Consider the following 21,712-nt stretch of genomic DNA (forward strand, 5'->3'; position numbering starts at 1 on the left):
TTACATGATAAATAAATGATCGTGTTTGTATGTTGTTTTTGCACCAACACGTTCTATTTCTTTTCTTAATCTAATTATAACATATTGTAAATAGTTGCGCATTAAGAACCAAAATACCTAGTCTCGTCGTTTCTGCGTCGAAACCACGAGCAGCGTGAATAAGTGCTGGGCTTACTGACGCTTCTAAACGACTGCTTGCTAAAGCAATTGCCTAATTACAATACAGCTAGTTTCAACTGTGCAGGTCCTGACACTTCACGTTCGCCTTAATCCGTTGCTAAAAGACGCACCGAAGACATTTAGTAGCGAAGTTTGTCTTGCATTAATCCTACCTATTCAGAAATGGCATCGCTTTGCAGAGAAATCTTAAGCGCACGGAGCAGCTCAATTTCCTTTTCTTTGTCATTAAGTATTCTACGGTAGCAGCCCTTTGCAATAACAATTTCATTCTTTTGATCTCCTTATGAGATACTGCCCATAGTCAGAGTCCTTCTCTGCCACAGTTTAACAGAAAGTGAACAGCTGTGCTCGGCGAACAATCTGGCGCTATGCGCAACGGAGAGTTTGCGCTTACTTACGGGTAAGCGGGGGTGCAACAGCCCATATGTTTGCATCTGGTGATAAGTGGGACCACTGGCGCTTTGTTGCGAATGCGCGTTGTTTAATTTCAGGCAAATATTAAAAAGCTGAGCCCACCGAAGTGTTGAGGCGAACGGCAATGATGAAGAAATCTGGACCGAGACCGCTCGGCCGCGTACAGCGGACGCATTTCGACAGGGGCGAAATGCAAAACACCTGTTTATTTAAATTTAGGTACCCGCCGTGGTTGCTCAGTGGTTGTGGTGTTGGACTGCTGAGCGCGGGGTCGCGGGATCGGACCCCGGCCGCGGCGGCCGCATTTCGATGGGGGCGAGGTGCGGAAGCACCCGTGTACTTGGAATTGGGTGCACGTTGGGGAGCCCCGGGTGGTCGAAGTTTTCGGAGTCCTCCACTACGGCGTGCATAGTCAGAAAGTGGTTTTGTCACGTACAACCCCATAAATTAATTTTTAAATTAATTTTTAATTTAACTCCTACGGGGACGGTAGAGTATCCGTCTCCAGTGCAAGAGGACCGTGATTTAAATCCCGGTGCCGCGCTATTCTCCACCAGAAAATACAAAAAAAAAACCGTGTGTTGAGAAAATTGCACAAACAGGCCTGGAGTGCGGCCTGATCCCGGTGACCAGAACCGGTAACGCACTCTCTCACCAGAGCAGGATTGGCCACCCTGGTGCAGTACTTGGCCACAACCTCCTATATGAATACAACAATCGAACCCCGGCCCTCAGTCCCCAGCAGCCGCGAAGCAACTGACCACGGCGGCGGTCAGATCTGTGACGCTGCAGAGGGTGCTAAGAATACCTGGCTCCGGACAGGCCGCCATTGGAATCTGAACCTGGCAACGTTTAACGTTAGAACGCTATCTAGTGAGGCGAGTCTAGCAGTGTTATTGGAGGAATTAGAGGGTAGTAAATGGGATATAATAGGGCTCAGTGAGGTTAGGAGGACAAAAGAAGCATATACAGTGCTAAAAAGCGGGCATGTACTGTGTTACCGGGGCTTAGCGGAGAGACGAGAACTAGGAGTCTGATTCCTGATTAATAAGGAAATAGCTGGTAACATACAGGAATTCTATAGCATTAACGAGAGGGTGGCATGTCTTGTTGTGAAACTTAATAAGAGGTACAAAATGAAGGTTGTACAGGTCTACGCTCCTACATCTAGTCATGATGACCAGGAAGTCGAAAGCTTTTATGAAGACGTAGAATCAGCGATGAGTAAAGTCAAAACAAAATACACTATACTGATGGGCGACTTCAATGCCAGGGTAGGCAAGAAGCAGGCTGGAGACAAGTCAGTGGGGGAATATGGCATAGGCTCTAGGAATAGCAGAGGAGAATTATTAGTAGAATTTGCAGAACAGAATAATATGCGGATAATGAATACCTTTTTCCGTAAGCGGGTTAGCCGAAAGTGGACGTGGAGGAGCCTGAATGGTGAGACTAGAAATGAAATCGACTTCATACTCTGCGCGAACCCTGGCATCATTCAAGATGTAGACGTGCTCGGCAAGGTACGCTGCAGTGACCACAGGATGGTAAGAACTCGAATTAGCCTAGACTTGAGGAGGGAACGAAAGAAACTGGTACACAAGAAGCCAATCAATGAGTTAGCGGTAAGAGGGAAACTAGAGGAATTCCGGATCAAACTACAGAACAGGTATTCGGCTTTAACTCAGGAAGAGGACCTTAGTGTTGAAGCAATGAACGACAACCTCATGGGCATCATTAAGGAGTGCGCAATAGAAGTCGGTGGTAACGCCGTTAGACAGGAAACCAGTAAGCTATCGCAGGAGACGAAAGATCTGATCAAGAAACGCCAATGTATGAAAGCCTCTAATCCTACAGCTAGAATAGAACTGGCAGAACTTTCTAAGTTAATCAACAAGCGTAAGACAGCGGACATCAGGAACTATAATATGGATAGAATTGAACAGGCTCTCAGGAACGGAGGAAGCCTAAAAACAGTGAAGAAGAAACTAGGAATAGGCAAGAATCAGATGTGTGCGTTAAGAGACAAAGCCGGCAATATCGTTACTAATATGGATGAGATAGTTCAAGTGGCTGAGGAGTTCTATAGAGATTTATACAGTACCAGTGGCACCCACGACGATAGTGGAACAGAGAATAGCCTAGAGGAATTCGAAATCCCACAGGTAACGCCAGAAGAAGTAAAGAAAGCCTTAGGAGCTATGCAAAGGGGGAAGGCAGCTGGGGAGGATCAGGTAACAGCAGATTTGTTGAAGGATGGTGGTCAGATTGTTCTAGAGAAACTGGCCACCCTGTATACGCAATGCCTCATAACCTCGAGCGTACCGAAATCTTGGAAGAACACTAACATAATCCTAATCCATAAGAAAGGGGACGCCAAAGACTTGAAAAATTATAGACCGATCAGCTTACTGTCCGTTGCCTACAAAGTATTTACTAAGGTAATCGCAAATAGAATCAGGAACACCTTAGACTTCTGTCAACCAAAGGACCAGGCAGGATTCCGTAAAGGCTACTCAACAATAGACCATATTCACACTATCAATCAAGTGATAGAGAAATGTGCAGAATATAACCAACCCTTATATATAGCTTTCATTGATTACGAGAAAGCGTTTGATTCAGTCGAAACCTCAGCAGTCATGGAGGCATTACGGAATCGGGGTGTAGATGAGCCATATGTAAAAATACTGGAAGATATCTATAGCGGCTCCACAGCCACCGTAGTCCTCCACAAAGAAAGCAACAAAATCCCTATAAAGAAAGGCGTCAGACAGGGAGATACGATATCTCCAATGCTATTCACAGCATGTTTACAGGAGGTATTCAGAGGCCTGGAGTGGGAAGAATTGGGGATAAAAGTTGATGGAGAATACCTTAGCAACTTGCGATTCGCTGATGATATTGCCTTGCTTAGTAACTCAGGAGACCAATTGCAATGCATGCTCACTGACCTGGAGAGGCAAAGCAGAAGGGTGGGTCTGAAAATTAATCTGCAGAAAACTAAAGTACTGTTTAACAGTCTCGGAAGAGAACAGCATTTTACGATAGGTAGCGAAACACTGGAAGTGGTAAGGGAATACATCTACTTAGGGCAGGTAGTGACCACGGACCCGGATCATGAGACTGAAATAACCAGAAGAATAAGAATGGGTTGGGGTGCGTTTGGCAGGCATTCTCAAATCATGAACAGTAGGTTGCCACTATCCCTCAAAAGAAAAGTGTACAACAGCTGTGTGTTACCAGTACTCACATATGGGGCAGAAACCTGGAGGCTTACGAAAAGGGTTCTGCTGAAATTGAGGACGACGCAACGAGCTATGGAAAGAAGAATGATGGGTGTAACGCTAAGGGTATAAGAAAAGAGCAGATTGGGTGAGGCAACAAACGCGGGTAAACGACATCTTAGTTGAAATCAAGAAAAAGAAATGGGCATGGGCCGGACATGTAATGAGGAGGGAAGATAACCGATGGTCACTAAGAGCTACGGACTGGATTTCAAGGGAAGGGAAGCGTAGCAGGGGGCGGCAGCAAGTTAGGTGGGCAGATGACATTAAGACGTTTGCAGGGACAACATGGCCACAATTAGTACATGACCGGGGTAGTTGGAGAAGTATGGGAGAGGCCTTTGCCCTGCAGTGGGCGTAACTAGGCTGATGATGATGATGATGATGATGATGCATTTTAAAAACATTTGCAGCGGAGTTTGTCTTGCAATAATCCTACCTAAATCTCATTCAGAAATGGCATCGCTTTGCAGACCTTTAGGTTCATTTAAAGAGATTTAGTAGCGAAGTTTGTCTTGCATTAATCCTACCTAAATCTCATTCAGACATTTATTTACGTTTATTTCAATTTAGGTGCATTTTAAAGGGTCCCAGGTGGTCAAAATTAATCCTGAGTCCCACATTACGGCGTGCCTCATAATCGTATCGCGGTTCTGGCTCTTAAAATACCAGATTTATAATTTTTCTTTTTGGTATGAGACCGCCGCAAGCTCCATGTTATAAGCGGCTGTTCTTTCGTCCCGGACGTTCATATCATGGCAGAAGATGTGCACAGGCAGTAATTTAAGCATATTCAATGTTAAAAATAGTTACGTGAAACTAAAGTGACGGTTGAGGAAGTTAAAGCTAGAATACCGAGGCTGCCCCACACACATCCACTGCGGTAGTGGCGTTCGCATGCCCTCCTCTCATGCACGGTTCAGCCTCTAGTGGCGGGCGCTGGCTCTATATGAAACTGAGGCAGCAGTTTCGTGACCAGAAAAAAAATGGAGGGACTCTGGTGTTATTTACAATAGTAATAAATGATTTCCAAGAGTATACATGGTTGCCGTCGATTGTTTCCTCGAGCCTGTACTGGACCGCAGCTGATGGGCAGGCGGTGATGAGCAACCGCGGTGCACTATGTGCCAAGGCATAGCGCCGTTGTCACCCCTTTATTCCTACACGATTAAAGCTCTCAGTTATGGCACCGCCTCAAGAAAATGGTATGTGATGACAAACTCTTGCCACCAGCAATTTCTACGTACAGTGTAAAGCAGCAGGGTAGCCAACAGGGCTAGACCAGACATAATTGTTAGTGATTACGGGTTGAAAATGTGGAGACTGATATAGGAGCAATTGGCCAGCATGCAATAGCATTGCTTATTTGTTGTGCAGAATTAGAACTCATGCACACCAGTGCCTGGTGCTGGAAAGTGCTGGTGGAAACTTGACTAGCTTGAGAAGCCGTTAGCACTCTCTATTTGACAAGATCGTATTTCTCTCATTTCATGCATTGCCATAAGTGTGTATTGGAGCACCTAGCTGCATACACAGACACCCTCAAGTGCATCTCTGCAGAGTTAAACTGCTTGTCTGGATGTGCCTAGTGAGACAGTGTCCACAACGAATTCACCTACCACCGTGCCCAGCAGAACCCCAATTGAAAATTCTATGAGTAATGTCTTATAAAGTAGGTAAATTTCCTAATATTGATGCAAATGTTTTCACATCAAAAGCACATCTGTCTGGCTCTTCATCATATCTGTATCATGCTATCGCAAGTATATGAAATTAATGTTGGAGCACAGTCCGCCAGGGCAAATGAGATCGAATGGCAAGAACCTAGCTCGATGCAGTTGCTGATCTTCATTGCGCAATATCTAATGTGGTCAAAGCTTTTACTTACACTTGCCTTGAATCCTGCTTACAAAATGCAATGCAAATATTGTTAATTAAAATGAATTCTGAGGTATTACATACGGAAAGCTGTAATTAGTAATGCTGTTGTGGAGAGCTCCGTAACAACTTTGACCACCTGGAGTTCTTCAACAAGCACCCAATGCACAGCACACGAGCATATTTTTGATTTCGCCGTCATCAAACCGTGGTTACCATGGCAGTGATTCGATCCCGCATCCTCACGCTTAGCAGCACAACGCCATAGCAACTACACCACCGCGGCAGGGGGCCGTCAAAATTAAGCTGCATTCCAGCTCATTATCCTTACTCTGCACAGGTCCACCAGTCTTACAGATGCAGGGAGATGCTACTGCTGTTGCAACTTTTGCTAAAGCGCAGTGTACAAGTTCTGTAGATGCTTATACTGGAGAGGTATATGTTGGGCAATTTAGGGTGCTGCCCAGAACTCCACGTGCTGAACGATGTCATCACTGGAGTTGTTTCTTATAACTGTCAGGTCAGTGAACCACACAGTTAACCAGAGCAAATGCAGCCTGAAGCATGAGCACATACTGAAAGACCAGTTGATATTTTCTAAACATGACACTACTCCCTGTTAAGACAGCACCAACCATGAAACATTTAACAGGATCAAAACAGCAAGCTAGTCAAGTTGGTAGATTAACATCTCCAAAAACGGATAGTGTGAGAAAAACAATGGGCAAAGATAGTTGCGAGAGAATGCTCGTGTTGTCTGAATCACTGTCCATCATCTGTTTCGTGCAGTTCGTTCCAAGACTTGAACAGGTTATATTGAAGTAGCTGCACCATACATGATGACACCAGGGAAGCTAGAGGTCATTGTTTTAACAACATGAGGCAGTGTACATTATCTCTATTGGCATCCCCTTTGAAAGAGTGGAGACAAATAGTCACCTAGCCTGCTTGAACTATCGTTTTACTGCATCCTTGCAGCCTAGCCTTTTGCATATCGCTATACTCTCTCTCTTGTACAGTTTATTGCTCCAAGTACGGCAGCGTCATTGGCTTCCTTCGAATGCGTGTTCATTCGAACGTTTGCACCTTCTACGACCACAGAAAATTCGAGCAGCGCGATTTAAAGGCACTTTAACGTGTCCAATTGCACATGTTGCTTTATATATTTAGTCTAAGTCGTTACTGTTCGAGAGTAGCTGAATCAGACGCAGTCGCTGGCAACGCACAGAATCGGTGGTTGCCCATCGCTGCGCGCCTAGCGCAGTGAACGGATAGCCGATGGGGCACCGCTATTCTTCGCGCCTACTACTTCTTTCTACTCTCGCAAGCCAGGACGACGACCTCGACAACGGAAATTATTCTTTCTTTTTTCTTTTCGGTTCAAGCGATCAGATTACCGTTTACTTTTTTGCTGTCTTTTTCATATCTCTTACGCATCACCTAGGGCGATTAGTACGCGTTCACTATTTTCGAACGATATTACGCGGACGACCCTCCACGCCTTTCCCCGCTGCTTTCCTCGGCGCCAGCACCAACGAGCAAGAAGCGAACGGACATTACAAATGCGGTTCGACGGGAACGAACACCGCCGCGCGCAAAGATGTCGGGCAATGCAGATCGCTTACACCTTCTTGAAGTCTGCGCTCCAAGTAATGGTGAGAAAGAAACGTACACGCGCAATCTCCTCGGACGTTTACATTGCCTTCGGTGGCGAAACGCAGAAGCGCAAACGAACTGAGTTTTAACAACCGCACGCGCTTCGCAGGAGGCCTGCGCGAGATGAACGCGCTACGTGCCAACGGAGACTTTGGCTACAAGGAAAAATTAACTTACCGGGACCTTCCTCACCCTCATGACTCCACTCTAACACTTGCACGCGCGAATATGCCAACGTACTCCAACGCCAATTCCTTCCTGAATGCTGGTTCGAAGACACACGAAGCTGATCCCTGCGTTACGGCCGAAGAGCAATGGCACCGAGAGTTCGTCTGGCCGGCCGCGCGAGCGATGAAAGACGAGAGGGAGTTGGGCGCCTCGAGAAGCGTAGTCATGACAACGATGCGCGCGCTTGCTATCGGTCGCGAAAGATGGCGCTAGGGTCGCATCAAACTCCCGCTCCACGAATCGCCCGCCATTATGGACGTTGTCTGAAAGACAGATTCAATTTGAAATATTTCGCCGTTCGCACGGTGCAGGAAGCCGCTCGATAACGCAGCCGGAACGCGAGCCGCCGGTCGCCGGACCCACAGATTCGCGCGACGGGCGCAGGGTTCAACACGTGCCCCCGGCGTGACCACGACGGCGGGGACGTTCGAGAAAACGGTCGCCTGTTGTTGGCACGCAGTGCTAGTGGCGGCCCCGTCTAAGCGCCGCCGGCTGGCGTCGATTCATGATCGGCACATGCTACCGGCGTTACTCACCTTGGTCTCATCTTCTGTGCGATCCTCCATCTCACTGTCCAGTTTGTTTTCAGACATGTTTTCGCGAACGTGTGCCACTGCGTCCACGGCGCTTTGGCTTGCCCCACCAACACACGAACCACTCACGAAGAGTTTGAAGGGCGGCGTGGGTCACGTGACGCGGCAGGTCGCGACACCAGTGGTGCACAGGAGAACCACGTGTCAATGGCGCGCTTTTTCGAAAATCTCCTAGAACTTCGCAATGTGTTTCCAAATTGACTCGTAGGTGTCATGTGTTGCCGGTGAGCTCTGCCGCCGCGAACAATGGGTGAAGCGGCTTTTACCGCGTACGGTACGGAGGCGCAGCGAATGTAGCGCGTCCATCATGCACCTGCCTCGGATGTTGACGCCGGAAGCAACCAAATGTGGCAGCGAGATCAAACAGGCCGTGGGCCGAGGTTTGGCAGCTGTGCGTCGGCAGCCGCGTATAACCTAACAGCGCTTGTCGCGCTCTCGTGTCCGCAAGTGCGATCCCGAAGCAAAAATGAAACGTGGTTGCTTTGTCGGGCCAGGCTGCGGAGCGTCTGAAAAGTTGTGCGGTCCCCAGCTGCGCAAGCACTTGTATAAAAACGTGAGGACGATTCAGGTGGGCACATAATATAAATCATAAACTTTACGCTACAAGAAAAAGAAAATAGGGGGGAGAGAGATTGGTTACTACAGTAGAAAGGAACTACAAAGAACTTTAAAAAAAGACCAATCACGTTTGATCGACAGAAATCCATCGATCCCAAAGCTTACACGGTCTCTCAAATTTGAGAGACCGTGTAAGCTTTGGGAGTTATAAACAATCACCGCCAAAAGCTTATCCGCAGTTCTGCTTGCTTACTAAACGGGGAAGAAATGTAGTCAAGGCCTAGTTAGTGTACTACTATTCAATGGGGCGTTCACCGAGATCTGAGACGCAAATCTATGTTCACAGATTTGACGCTGACTGCAAAGCACGATCTAATTCCAACTCAGTGAGAAGCCTCCTGACGCGGCACAACCAATTATTGACTTTCGCTTACATCTTCGCTCTCGCTGCCATTCGGTGAGCACTGTCGAGCGTACGAGGCTTTTGTTGCTAACATCTTTCTTCGCTGGCTGTAATTTATGTACGCAGGATGTTTGTCCATTGGCAAACACAACCTGCATGTATGATTGGCGTTGCGGAGAAATCGCGTAGAGCAGGGAGACTCCAAACTGCGGCCCGCAGGACGGATCCGGCCTGCTGACGGCTCTCGATCCGATGACTGTCGGCTCGCGGGCGGGCTGCTTTTTTCTCCGCAAAGCCGTCTCCGCCTGCGAGCGGGGCTCCTCCACAAAACGTCACTGCTGAGCTTCTCCCTGGGAGCTGGCTTCACTGCAGTTAAAGAAACGATGCCGTGTCCCAGCCACCACATCACAATACGCGTCTAGGCTTTCGAGACATCCATTTAGGCTGGGATGTGGATGCACTGCCAGGTTGCTCTCAATTAGAAGTAATTCAACTGCTGTCAAAACACACCTTCAAAGCACAAGCTCACAGAAGGAAATTTAATAAGGTTCTGTTAACTCTGCTAGGCTATAAACAGTTCCCAAAAGTAGAAGCAGTCTGCGCGCGCGGGAACATGTCCACCTTTGGCGCCCTACCTACTTTTGTAAGCAAAACGTTCTCCAGAGTGAAAAATGGCAAGTCAAGATACAGGGCTAACTTATCTGACGAGCACCTGAATCGACCGCTTAATGGCTCAACGGGCTTGCCGCCGCAGTTCACCGAAAAGTATGAGGTCCACCACTCGCACTAGCTTCCGCCTTACGTCTTGGCAATAGGATGGCCCCGCATTAAAGCACATAGCACATTCTGTTTACTGCCCTGCAAATCACTTTGTTGTCGTGGCGTGGTTATCCTCTTGTACGTATAATATTGTAAATCTGAATATTTTTTCTTCCTTTCTGAATTTTATTTGGTGAGAATTCAACTCTACATTTATTTACTAGCGTGAATGCCACTTTGACACGCTTTAATTATCCGCTTCTGCTTCAGTAAGTAGCAGTTTGGGTCCGTTCCGATTGTGGCTAGTCTGACAGTACAGTATTTTAGGTATTGTAAGTTGTAGTCAGCGGTCACCGTCGTTCTTAGTCAAACATTTAGTCTTCTTAATGATTTTTCTTTTTCTTGCGACCTCGAGCATATTGCGCATCTCGCATTGTTTCTGTACCCTGTCGCATGTTGTCACTGCCGTATGTGTCATTTCAACTCATGTGCTGTTCTCTGTAAGTATTATGACATTCCTCTGCGCGCTCCACAAAACGTTTAATTATGATCGATGTGTTCTGTGTAACAACTGAACAATTTGGTTATTGTGTATATAGTGAGTTCCTTCATAAATCTCTTGTAAGCACCTATCTCAGATTGTTTTCTTTTATTAATATTATTATTTCTTACTCGAAAATCTGCGGCGAAGGCTTACTTTTTAGGGCTTTACAATTTTCTCGATTATATACCGAGTAACTTATTAGCGGCTTAGTCGCGGGTAATTTTTGAATCCGGTTAATCGATTCAATCGCGCAAGAAAATTAGCTCAAAGTGCCACCCGAAAATGACTGTGAGCACCTCTTTATTGAAGTTACTCTTCTTCTTCAGGAGTACGGTAGAGTACAGCAGTGATTACTGTTCATAATTAGCGTACCTCAAAATATATGGCAATTAAGGCTACATGGCTGCGATCATAGAGATGCAGAAAGAAAAAAGAAATGGGTCGCTTTTCAAACGTGTAGCCGCGTAACATTCTAAGTATCATCTTAATTAAATAAGCCTATACACTCCAACTTACACAAGCTGTCTTTTCTGGCCACTCTTAAATCTCCGCTCTCTCTCTCTCTCCTGCAGGAGAGAGAGCGCTCGAGTTCCTTGTCTTTGTTGTGTTGTGTTCGTCTTTGTTGCTTTTCTTTGTAGTGTTAGACCAAGCGGCCTGCTCTTCCCCACTGCTAAAACGCAAACACTATGCGCAAACGTCAGCACGGATTCGTGGAAATAGCGAAGTTGCGGTAACAGCAAACATAAGGCGCCTTTCGTAAAGGATGGTGACGCTTCCCAGACCACGTCAATGCCCTGCAGATATCTGCTTGGAGCACATATACAGGGTGTCCCATGGAGCTAACTTTAGCCAGAGTTTAAAAATACGCGAATGCCACGTAGCTGGACAGAACCAATGGAATGTTGTTTGCCGTCGCTTGGAGATACTCAAATTATTGTCTTCATTGCGCCGAATCAGATAATTAGTCATAATTAATCAATCAACTTCTCAAATATTACAATAATAAAAGTGTCAATGGCGAAATTGTAGGGCGACACGAAAAGCTCCCGATACAGCTTTCTGTTGCTCAATACGTGCTACGTAAGAGTGCTTTTCCGAGCGTGAAAGAAACCCGCGAATACACGCAAAATGCCTCGAGCGGCCAGTCGCGCGGCAATTTTGTGTGCATTACGTGCCTGCCGTATGCATTCCAAGCCTTTTTTTTTTTTCTGTAATAAATCTATATTTCTCTCTCTCCAGGAACCGCTTTTAGGCGGCCATCATATGCGTTATTTATTCAAGCGAAGCTTGTGTTGCCTCACTCGTGTCGACGTTGGTGTTGGTGTTGCCGTACAAAAAAAAAAAAAAAACCGCATTTCTGGCCAGGAATGCGGATCATATTCTGAACGTTAGATTTGCGAATTACGAGGATGGAAAAACTGTTCTCGACGACAAAGTGTCTATTATCTGAAATTCTTGATTTGAGGCCGCGGGCATTCCACTGCAATATAGACGTTTTCTTGACTTCCTTGTGGAAGGGCAGCGAGGTGTGGGCCATGGTGCTATGCGAAACTCTCAAGCACTGCAGTCAGCGTGTGCAGTACTTGCAGTGCGCTACGAGCAGCCGGAGTGTCCATGTTTGTCAGTAGTAGACGCACGACATTCGCGAGCGATTTCAGCATTGCAATCACTTGCGAATCCTTGTCTCGCATGAAGTCAACTGCAGCGACATTGGACTTTAAGTGGCGAGTCATGTGCTGTGACTCTGGTGCGTGGCATCTCTTCGGCAGTGCTGGCCACACCTCACTTGATGAAGCATGAATAGCATTTCCGCTTTTTTTCGTTGACATTCGTGCTCTTATTGGATACAGATGTAACAGGAGGCGGCTTTGCCGGACGAGACATTTCCCTTGAACCGGAAGAGGAATTCAAAGACTTTCGTTTCCAGGAGCGATGTCGTTTTATCGCCGCGGAAGTATCCTGCAGTGTGATGATCCGTCTGTGGCTATTTTTCTCGAGATTTTCTGCTCTTTCTTTAGACGTAGGCAGTCTCTTGAGGATGCAGCGTGCAAGCCTTGGCAATTTGGGCTCCGTTGAAGGACAAGTGTCAGCCTCGTGTTGTCCTGTACGTCGTGGGCATATCGTTGAATTTCGGCAGACAGCACTCACGTGTCCAGTTATTTGACACCTTCTGCACTGAAGTGGTTTGGGTATGAAAGGCCGTACCACACGCCGAAAGTGGCCGACCTTTACGTGTGATGATAGGCAGTCACATTTAAAAACGAGCCTTACACAGCTCGAATCGCCAAGGCGCCAAGCTTGCAGTAAGGTAACACGATCTGTCGCAGGTTTGATTAAAATTGGCAGGTCGCTGTTGCTAATCGATGTGTCGCTATCATAAACAACACCAGCCGTGGTTGCATTGTCCTGCGGAATGAGGTAGTGGACATTGATGTTGTCCAGGAGTTTACTGCCGTCAAAGCATCGAGTGCGCTTCGGCTGTGGACATCAATAGACAGGACGTTCTTTCGCTTGTTAATTCTGATATCCTTGATTTCTCCTTGGACAAGAGCCTCCAGAGAAACGGAAATTGCTTGTCGATTAAGGCGGTTGAGGTCGTCGGCAGGTGTGTCCGGCACAAAGAGAATTGTGTGCCCCGATGGCCTTCGCTGTGGCATGACAGTTGACTTATTTGACCAACACCGTCCGCTGATGTTTCTTCTCTTGGCCTTCCGGTGTACCACTCTTTCGAAGCCTTCTTCATCTGAGGCGTCATCGCTTGAACAAGAGTACAACACGATGTCCTCGCTGTCAGCTTGACTTGGAGGGTGGTTTCTCTTACTAGGCCGGTTCCTGCCGAAGTAGTCACGTCACGTCGGCGTTCTGCCGACTTCACTTCCATTGCCGTGGCAATAGGAGCGGCATCTCTCAATAAAACACGGGAAAAAAACGAAAATACTGCAGCTCGAAGGAACAGTAGATGCAGATGATGATGATGATGATGTCCTTGAGTTTGGCGCTTACCCACTCGCGGGGATTGGCCAAGAGTCGGGTAGGCTATCGTAAAATGTAAAATGAGTCAAACATTTATAATAAATAAGCTATAATCGAAATATATACCTTTCAATTATCTACAATCTCTATAGAGATTGTAGAGCCTGCATGATTTTATGAAACTGAAAATTATATCGTGACCATGAAGTAAAAACAACTCAAGTTCAATTTCTGTGGAAGAAAAGGAGGCTAAATTTTTGTATTCAAAGATTAAATTTAACTGATCCTAAGAGAAAATCTTGGATGGCAGCGCTAACCTTCCCTTCGCTATGCCCAAATGTGGAGGCACCCAAAGCAAGCACACCTTGAACTGTTAAATCTAATCCAAGAAAGCGGAGTGGTGTTTCTAGGGTTCGTTTTCTTAAGCTAATAAATCGTCGACAAAAAATTTCAAAATGTTGTATGGTTTCATCTTCCCTGCACACATGGCAAATCGGTGATGGTGCCAGACCAACCCTGTGGTCTTTACAAGAATCACTTCGTCGTGCTCCTTCCATGAATGACTGAATGAGGGAGAAAGCCGACGCGGCCAAGGGACTGAATCTTCCAATGCTCGCACGTTCTCCTGCATGTTTGCAACCTCTTTTCGGTTAGCAAACTCTGTCACGCGCTACAATTAACTTGCAAGCGCTTGATTGTCCCCGTGTAAACGCTCAAAAACTACAGCATGCCTTCGGGATTCATGTGTGGGCATATTTCTGGGATCGCAAAAAACGCACGAATCTTTCTAGACGTGCCGCGAAGGAAGACTTGCACCATATGTAATGTCTGTGTTCGTCAATTGGTTGATTGTTTTCTCTTCATTCTAGACGTTCGTGACCGTTTTCTTCGCACTGTGATTCAATTAAGGCTAAGCAAAGTCCTGCATAATCGCGTAGTTTCCACAGACTATAGGCACGTAGACATTCGCGGTTAGTTAAAGTTACCAATTCATTGTGTCTGTTTATGCCCACGCAGTTATCATATTGAATATGTGCATGAGCGAAGTACGTAAAAAAATTATGCAGAGACAACTGGTGATTGGTCGTCCTACCATACCAATGTAGGCCACAAATTACAGCTTAAGCCCTGGCAAAGACGTTTTAAACAGAATTAAAGCATCTTATACCTCGATCTGGGGTAAAGACATTCTTCAAGCTTCACGTACAGCGGATGCAGGAGAGGGGTATGTTCGTTCCGAGGGGTGCCAACTGCTTATGTACAAATGAGGAGGCTATTGAACGTGTATTTCTGGACTTCTAGGATGCGGTTTAATTCTGGGATGTCGCCCTTCAGGATATCATCAAAAAAATATTTTCCGCTTAGTCTCCTCGGCACAGGATACCTACCAATCTAAAATGAGAAGGGATTTCCATGCGATTTAGCAATGATTTTCTGTCCCCAATGCATACGATGGAGTATAGAATGGCGGAACGTCATCTGTGATCTTGATGCGCGGCCTGTGCAGGAATATTTTGAAGGATCTGTCGGTACTTTTGTAGAAACAGTTGAGCTAGCGAACCTTGCACTGGCTGGCTTTCATGCAATGAAGCGCTGAAAACACTGAAATAATATTAATTACCATTCGTCTGCCTACGCCCAGCTGGCGTGATATGCGGACATTCGAAGTTTAAAGGGACACCAACACTAAGTAACTTTAGATTCATATTCTTGAAGAACTCTACTTTCATCGATATTGTAGTAATGGGTTAATTATTAGAAGAGAAAACCATGGTCAAAGTTTCATTTGTGAATTTCGCGCCGAAACATCAGGGTCCGTAAGTCAATGTGACGTCATGGATTGTAATGCTTTTTTTTTTTTATTTTGGCGTTACGGTTGGGTAAGAGGTCTCGAGACTTCCTAACTTGAGTATATGGCTCTTTATATAATACGACGTGTAGTCTCTGTTTATCAATAAAGAGTTGGCTAAGCCTGAGCAGATGGCGTCAAATTTTGTGACGTCATGGTGAGCTGGTGCGGAAATTTCAATGCGGCGTCACCCGCCACTTTTCGTTGTTGCTTCTTTTCTGGCGTACCAAGTCTCATCTCGCAGTAAGAGTGGCTTTTTTTGTAAATTAGAAGGGTAATTTACTAACACAGCTACAATAATTTTTATCTATAGTGTCCGTTTAAAAAGACGAGGACACCTAAACCACGGTGTAAGACACCGCGGCCTAAACACTTCTCATGAGTTGCGAATGCGAAAGCATTAATGTCTAATTGAACCCCGCTTAGCGGTCCTTCGATTTATGAACTACTCGCGGGCAAGCGAGCGCGTTCAGACGCTTGGCGCGTTTAGGCCAGTGGGTAAGACACTGAGTTTCTGAGCGGGGGTAGTAGCTTCGAAACTCACTACCGCCAATGTTTTCCCTTTCTAATTTATTCTGATTTTTTAATGTATTAATTTCTTTATAGCGATTGCGGACGAGAGCTTTCGCGGACAAGAAACGCGGGGATGACACATGCTTCCGAGAGCCAGAGCTATGGCCAGAGCGACGGTGACGTGGCGTCGCGGCAATGCCCTCTCCTCTCACGCAACACCTGGCGCGCTGGCGAGCAGAGTTGTACACTTTATCGCGCTCTGCCCCGTCGAGGCGCGCTTGGGACGTGGCGTCGCAGCCAATGGGAATTTAGGTGCTGTTTTCCGTTTGTCCAGACGACAGACACCTGCTTTTTCGCTCAATGGGCCGTTTGGTGCCTTCGCATCAATATTCTGTTTTTTGAATCTGTATTGTGCCATTATCATCGTTGCAGAGACGTTTTCATTGGGAAGTGCGAGAACCTTCTATTTGGACCTCGGCGTGGGACTACAATGGCACGCGTGGCAGCGTCTGCAATGCTTTGCGAGGCCGTTCAGGCGCTTACCACCGCGCAGAGGCCATTATGGTGACGCCCAAAGAGACATGCTCCGATCCCTTACCAACATAAGGTGTCACAGAAATTGAAGAACGTGGCGCAACGTTATGGGGTGAATGTGGTGTTTTCTTCTGCTTTATAAAGTGGCCCGTTCGTGTGCACAGGTCCTGATAATTATTGAAAAGACCCCTAGCCATAGCCCTTTTGTTTCCCCGTGTAGCCACAGGTCGCAGTTTGTTCCCTGCGCATGCGCTGTGGTTTATGAATACCCTTTCCCCTGGGGCTGTGTTAATGTCGGTCAGATCGGACGCTGTATTAATATCCGTTTAAAGGAACATTTTAAGAATCGGTCATCTGACGTGTATACCCCCATGTAGCGAAACAATCCAAGTCTTGTGAAAAAGATACAAAGGTGTGTCTTCCGCGTCTAGTAAAAACTAAAATTTTATACCGTCATAGGGACCGTCGTCGCACACGGGAGCTGTTTGAGGCGTATGTTATAAAGAAAACACGTGATGGTGTTAGCGACCCTTCCGTTGTAATAGCTAATCGTGAGCTGCAATTTCTGGACGCGGGATTATGGCGGCAGCGCTTTTGGCTGACATACAGGCATGATGAAGCCTTTTACAGCAAAGCTGTCAAGGGATAGTCACCCCAGGATCATGTCCATGTGTGGACACAAAACTGTCATCCTCGGGATTGGCTCCAGCGTCGTAGTCGTTTTCCACAGCTGGCTCGTTTTCGCCCCCTGGCGCTACCGCGTTAACGCGCTCGTGCCACTGCTACCGCGTTTGTCGTCTGCATTAATTATTTAAGAAACATACAAACGTAACCAATTTTACACCGAAGCTGTTATGGACTAATTCCCCCAGGATCGTGTCCATGTGTAGACACGTACAAAACACATCGTCAGGATTGGCTCCAGCATCGTCGTCGTTTTCCACAGCTGGCTCGTTTTCGCCCCCTGGCGCTACCGCCTTAACGCACTCGTGCCACTGCTCCCGCGTTCGTCGTCGGCATTAACTAATTAATTAATTAAGAAACACACAGACGTAACCAGTTTTACACCGAAGCTGTTAAAGGCTAATTCCCCCAGGATCGCGTCCCTGTGTAGACACGTACAAAACTCATCGTCAGGATTGGCTCCAGCGTCGTCGCCGTCTTCCTCAGCTGGCTCGTTGGCGCCCCATGGCGCTAGCGCGTAAACGCGCTCGTGCCACTGCTACCGCGTTTGTCGTCTGCAAAAATTAACAAAATAATGAATTAATTAAGAAACACACAGACGTAACCAATTTTACACCGAAGCTGTTAAGGGCTAGTTCCCCAGGATCGTGTTCGTGTGAAGACATACGTGGGCCGATCCCGAAGATATTGAAATACAAGGCCGACCTGGGGCAGACGTGAAGCAGGCATTTAACTCCGGCGTTTTTTAAACCATATTAGGATATTGTCATGATATTGTCATTTTCAAATGGCATTGACAGTTCTGTCACCGGTAGGATGGTTCAATTTGCTTAGAAATTCATCGGTAATTTTTAATAACCAATAAACGAGATTCCGAAACCGAAGCGGGTAGCTGCTTCGTGTGACGTTACGATGAGTCGATGACGTCAGGTCATACACTACCATAATGTAAACACGCAGAAAGCGTGCTAAACACGCAGTACACATGACGCTAACGCCAAATAAGTGAAGCTGGTGATGTCTCCTGACGACACAGGGAACTTTTACAGATTTTCCGAACTAGACAGCGGCGATTTCAGCGACCATTTCAGCGGCGGTGGCGGTGTAGTCTCTGACGTCACAAACATATGGTGGCCAGTAAAAAGTCATGAGTCGGGAACGCACCCAATCTTTAAAATTCATTTTCAGGAAAACTAAATTGCTTGCAGCCATATTGCTTGGCACAGATAATCATATACGCGGGTCAATACCGAAGATACTGCAATACAAGGCTGACCCGCGGCTGAGGTGAAGCAGGCGTTAAGAACTCTCCATACGTGGGCCAATCCCGAAGATAGTGCAGTGCCAGACCAACCCGTGGCGGAGGTGCAGTTCGCAATTAAAGGGCCCACATACACACCTTCGCTTGTCATCCTTCTTCATAAAGTCGAAGGGCACTGAGTTTTTGATCATTGTATATATGTCATCATTCACGCACTAAAATTCAGTTGCGAGTCTGCGCGCGTCCTGCCCACTTCTACTTTTGTTGTCCGTGTGTATATAGCAAAGTACCCTCCTTATTATGAAAAGTCAATTCGCTCGCTGCTGCTGCCGCGATTCCTCACTACAGCGTTTTGACAGGGAGCTTCCCGGTCATTGAATGAGATGTGTTCATGTTTGCTTGTGAGCGCGTGACACCTTGCTTGTTAATTTAGTTAATATGCGAACGCTTACAAGTTTACACGGCTCATAAAAATACTATTTTTACTTCGTATAGCTGTCTACCAATTTGCTATCCAAATCGATGGTTCACCTTTCGGGCGACACTGCGACTTGCTTTTGTTTGTCTCTTACCAACGGTTTATAGGTGCCGTATTAGAAAATTACATAAGTTTAAGTGATTAAGCCCGAAGTTTGTGGGCCTAGTTGCGACCACATCGGATCTCCGCCACGGAATCGAAGAGGACGGACCACACGCGCAGTGGCGGCGTGTAGCTTCAGGCTCAGGTGACACAAGGCTTAGCTCACACTATAGGCAGGCTAGCCGGCAGCAGTCCTCTTTCGATGGCGCCAGGGACATTAACCTGTTCTGAATGTTCTCAGAACAAGGCAGCCCGGGCGCGTCAATGCTATCGAGCGAAATGTGGAATCACGGAAGCAAAATGGCATTCGGAAATTACCTCGCCAGCTTTAGCTATTGCGGTGACCTTACGTCGCCTTCGATCAGGAGCGGAGCTTGGCCGTGCAGCAGCTACAGTAAGTGGCCCATTTTTTTGCGATTGCAGCTGTTCGTTTTTCGGTGTTTACTCTCCTCCTTGCGTTACAGAGGATGACCTTGAGCACCATTCGTGCCATCGCCGACCGTGTCAACTCCTTTGCATTCCCTTGTCGGTGAACTCTTGCTGGTGGACTGGACTTGTTCCTCGCCCGGAACTACTACGGGCAAGTATCATGTGCACTCGAACCGTAGTAGGGCTGTGTTCTCGAGTGTTTATTAAGTCCTGCGTGGTTTGAGGTTCCGACCGTCTGCTTAAGGCTATTGACGAGGATATCCATAGCGCTTCTGAACATCTTAAGTCTCCGGCCTACGCTACAGCAACGAATTAGTTCTACTCGTCCTATGGTCAGCCGTGTTACATCTGCATTTTCTCGCCGGTGGCTTCCTGCTGGGATGACTGTCGTTAGGCTCCCAGCACTAATTCGGTCAAGTATGCACGCGCCAATCGCACTACGGATGCGCTCCTGTACGGTTTATAAGCCCTATGGCATTTCAGGTTCCGAACTGCTGCTTTTGAAAGCGTTGTCCGAAGATAGAACTTCTCCAATGACGGCTGTTGTTCGTGTTCTGTCGGTGCTCTTTTCCTTTATCCTATTGCTATACATTCCCGGTGCCGCAAGTAAACCAACTTTGTGGGCTTCCGAAAAAATTTGCTGTCTGACGTATTTAATACGCCGACCCTGGAGGTTTGGTTTATGCTTGGGAAAACTTCCTTCGCCAAGAAGACTTTCCGAAACGCTCTCGAATTTCGCTCTCCAAGTGAGACGATGTCGCATTCCTTTAGTTTCTGGTGATGTTCCTTAACTACCCGATTTTATTTCCGTACCCCTAATTTCTTTCATCAACTCGTAGTGCTATATTTTTCATCATGCTTTTGTAATTTCACGTATTTTCCACTTTTGTCGAAGGCTGCCGTCCTATTCGATGTTTCCGTCCATCGGCTCCGCAGGAGTTAGAGGAGTAGGTTCTCCAGGTCCTTTGTAAATTTATGTTAATGATTACAGTACACATCGGCCGATCACTTTTCACCGTTGACTTGAAAACTACGGATGAGCCTTTCATAGCAACCGCCTAAGACGGTGCGTTTTCCGGAAGTGGTTTCCACTCGACGATTAGTGATGAAATCCTGAGCTTTTTTTGGCGAAATAACTTTATCGTGACCGCGTTCAATTCCTTATTAGTCTTCCTTAAAGTCTTGCGTTGTCGCTGAGCACATTTATTTTCGAGCTGAGAAGCGCTCAAGAGATTGTAGAAAACCGAGGAGAAGCCTCTGCAACAGTTTCCCAGTACACACCTCTTGTCACCGCACATGTAAAAGTTACTACATAAAGTTTGACAATGGATCCTTTTGTTGTAATAGCTCCCAGCGCACACCATTTGAAATAGCTGGTCTACGCTTCAACGGTGGTCTTAGTTACACTATCGTCAGAAAGAGGTACTTCCTCTTACAACCGTCTAGAAATGCACCGTCGCCACTCAACGCGCTGTCGTATTACTTATTTCACTTACTTTCGTCCTCTGATTAGCCGAAATCTGGTTATTATACGAGTCTGTGTGTCACGTACTCTGTCGTGACAATTTTGTCTATATACGTGTCGATATACGTCAGGAGAGTTCCATCTAATGTGATAGGGTGCTGTTCAACTCGTATATGGACCCTACCGAAGGCATCCTTGAAAGTGCAATAGGACTTTTCTTTTGTCCTAAATCATCTGGAATCTGCGTATTGTCTGCACGTTTGCTTGCGTGTTGAATTTCGTATTCTTTTGTAATATCCCCATTTTTTTCTAGCCCAGTACAGGTTACCTCAAATACTGGTCTCAGCGCTATTTCTTCTGCTTTTAGTGAACCGTTGGCCTCGTCTTCTAATATAATGCACGCCGCGACATTCACGCAGTTCATCTGCAAACGTTCAAGCAACTGATATGTCACCTTCAATAATTCTTCTTGCTATCCTTCCCGGCGTATATGTAATACGTGATTCATAGCCTTCAATCATTTCATAGTTACCCCGCTTGTTGTAACACGGCTATTCTTTGGTCTGTAGCAATTCGGATCCCTTCCACAAATTGGCGATGAAATCTGTCCTGCGGTGACACTTCTCGTTGTATCTTCGGAATTTTCATTGCCACTGACGTATCTCCATTGTTTTTTCCACTGACTAGTCGCTTATTTCTTCCTTTCGATGTTCAACAGACGTTTCACCAATGCAGGTCAATTGCAGCAGTGGTCCAAAACTTGGTCACTTTCTCGTTTCAGATTATTCTTGATGTCACTCCACATTACACATTGTCGCTGGCTAGTTCTAATTTTGCGAGTCTGACGACTGTCTTAATAGAGCTACTCTGTTCTTTGCCAGCATCAGCACTGTCTATCTCCGCTCTCGTATAACAGTACCGTCAATG

General features: G+C 46.5%; 1 protein-coding gene across 2 annotated transcripts in view; it reads right to left on the reverse strand.

The window, feature by feature from the left end:
* LOC126537735 (uncharacterized) overlaps positions 1–8,331 on the reverse strand; it is a 36,693-nt gene extending 28,362 nt beyond the window's left edge. Inside the window, exon 1 of one of the 2 annotated variants that reach the window (XM_050184826.3) lies at positions 8,177–8,331. In XM_050184826.3, coding sequence (XP_050040783.2) covers positions 8,177–8,233 — 57 coding nt within the window. In that variant the 5' untranslated portion in view covers positions 8,234–8,331. Of the gene's footprint in view, positions 1–7,589; positions 7,761–8,176 lie in introns of those variants that run through there. The other variant, XM_050184837.3, reaches the window with a different exon arrangement.
* Positions 8,332–21,712: the final 13,381 nt, after the last annotated feature.

The sequence above is a fragment of the Dermacentor andersoni genome, chromosome 3 (assembly GCF_023375885.2).
Source record: "Dermacentor andersoni chromosome 3, qqDerAnde1_hic_scaffold, whole genome shotgun sequence".
NCBI classification, from domain to species: domain Eukaryota; kingdom Metazoa; phylum Arthropoda; class Arachnida; order Ixodida; family Ixodidae; genus Dermacentor; species Dermacentor andersoni.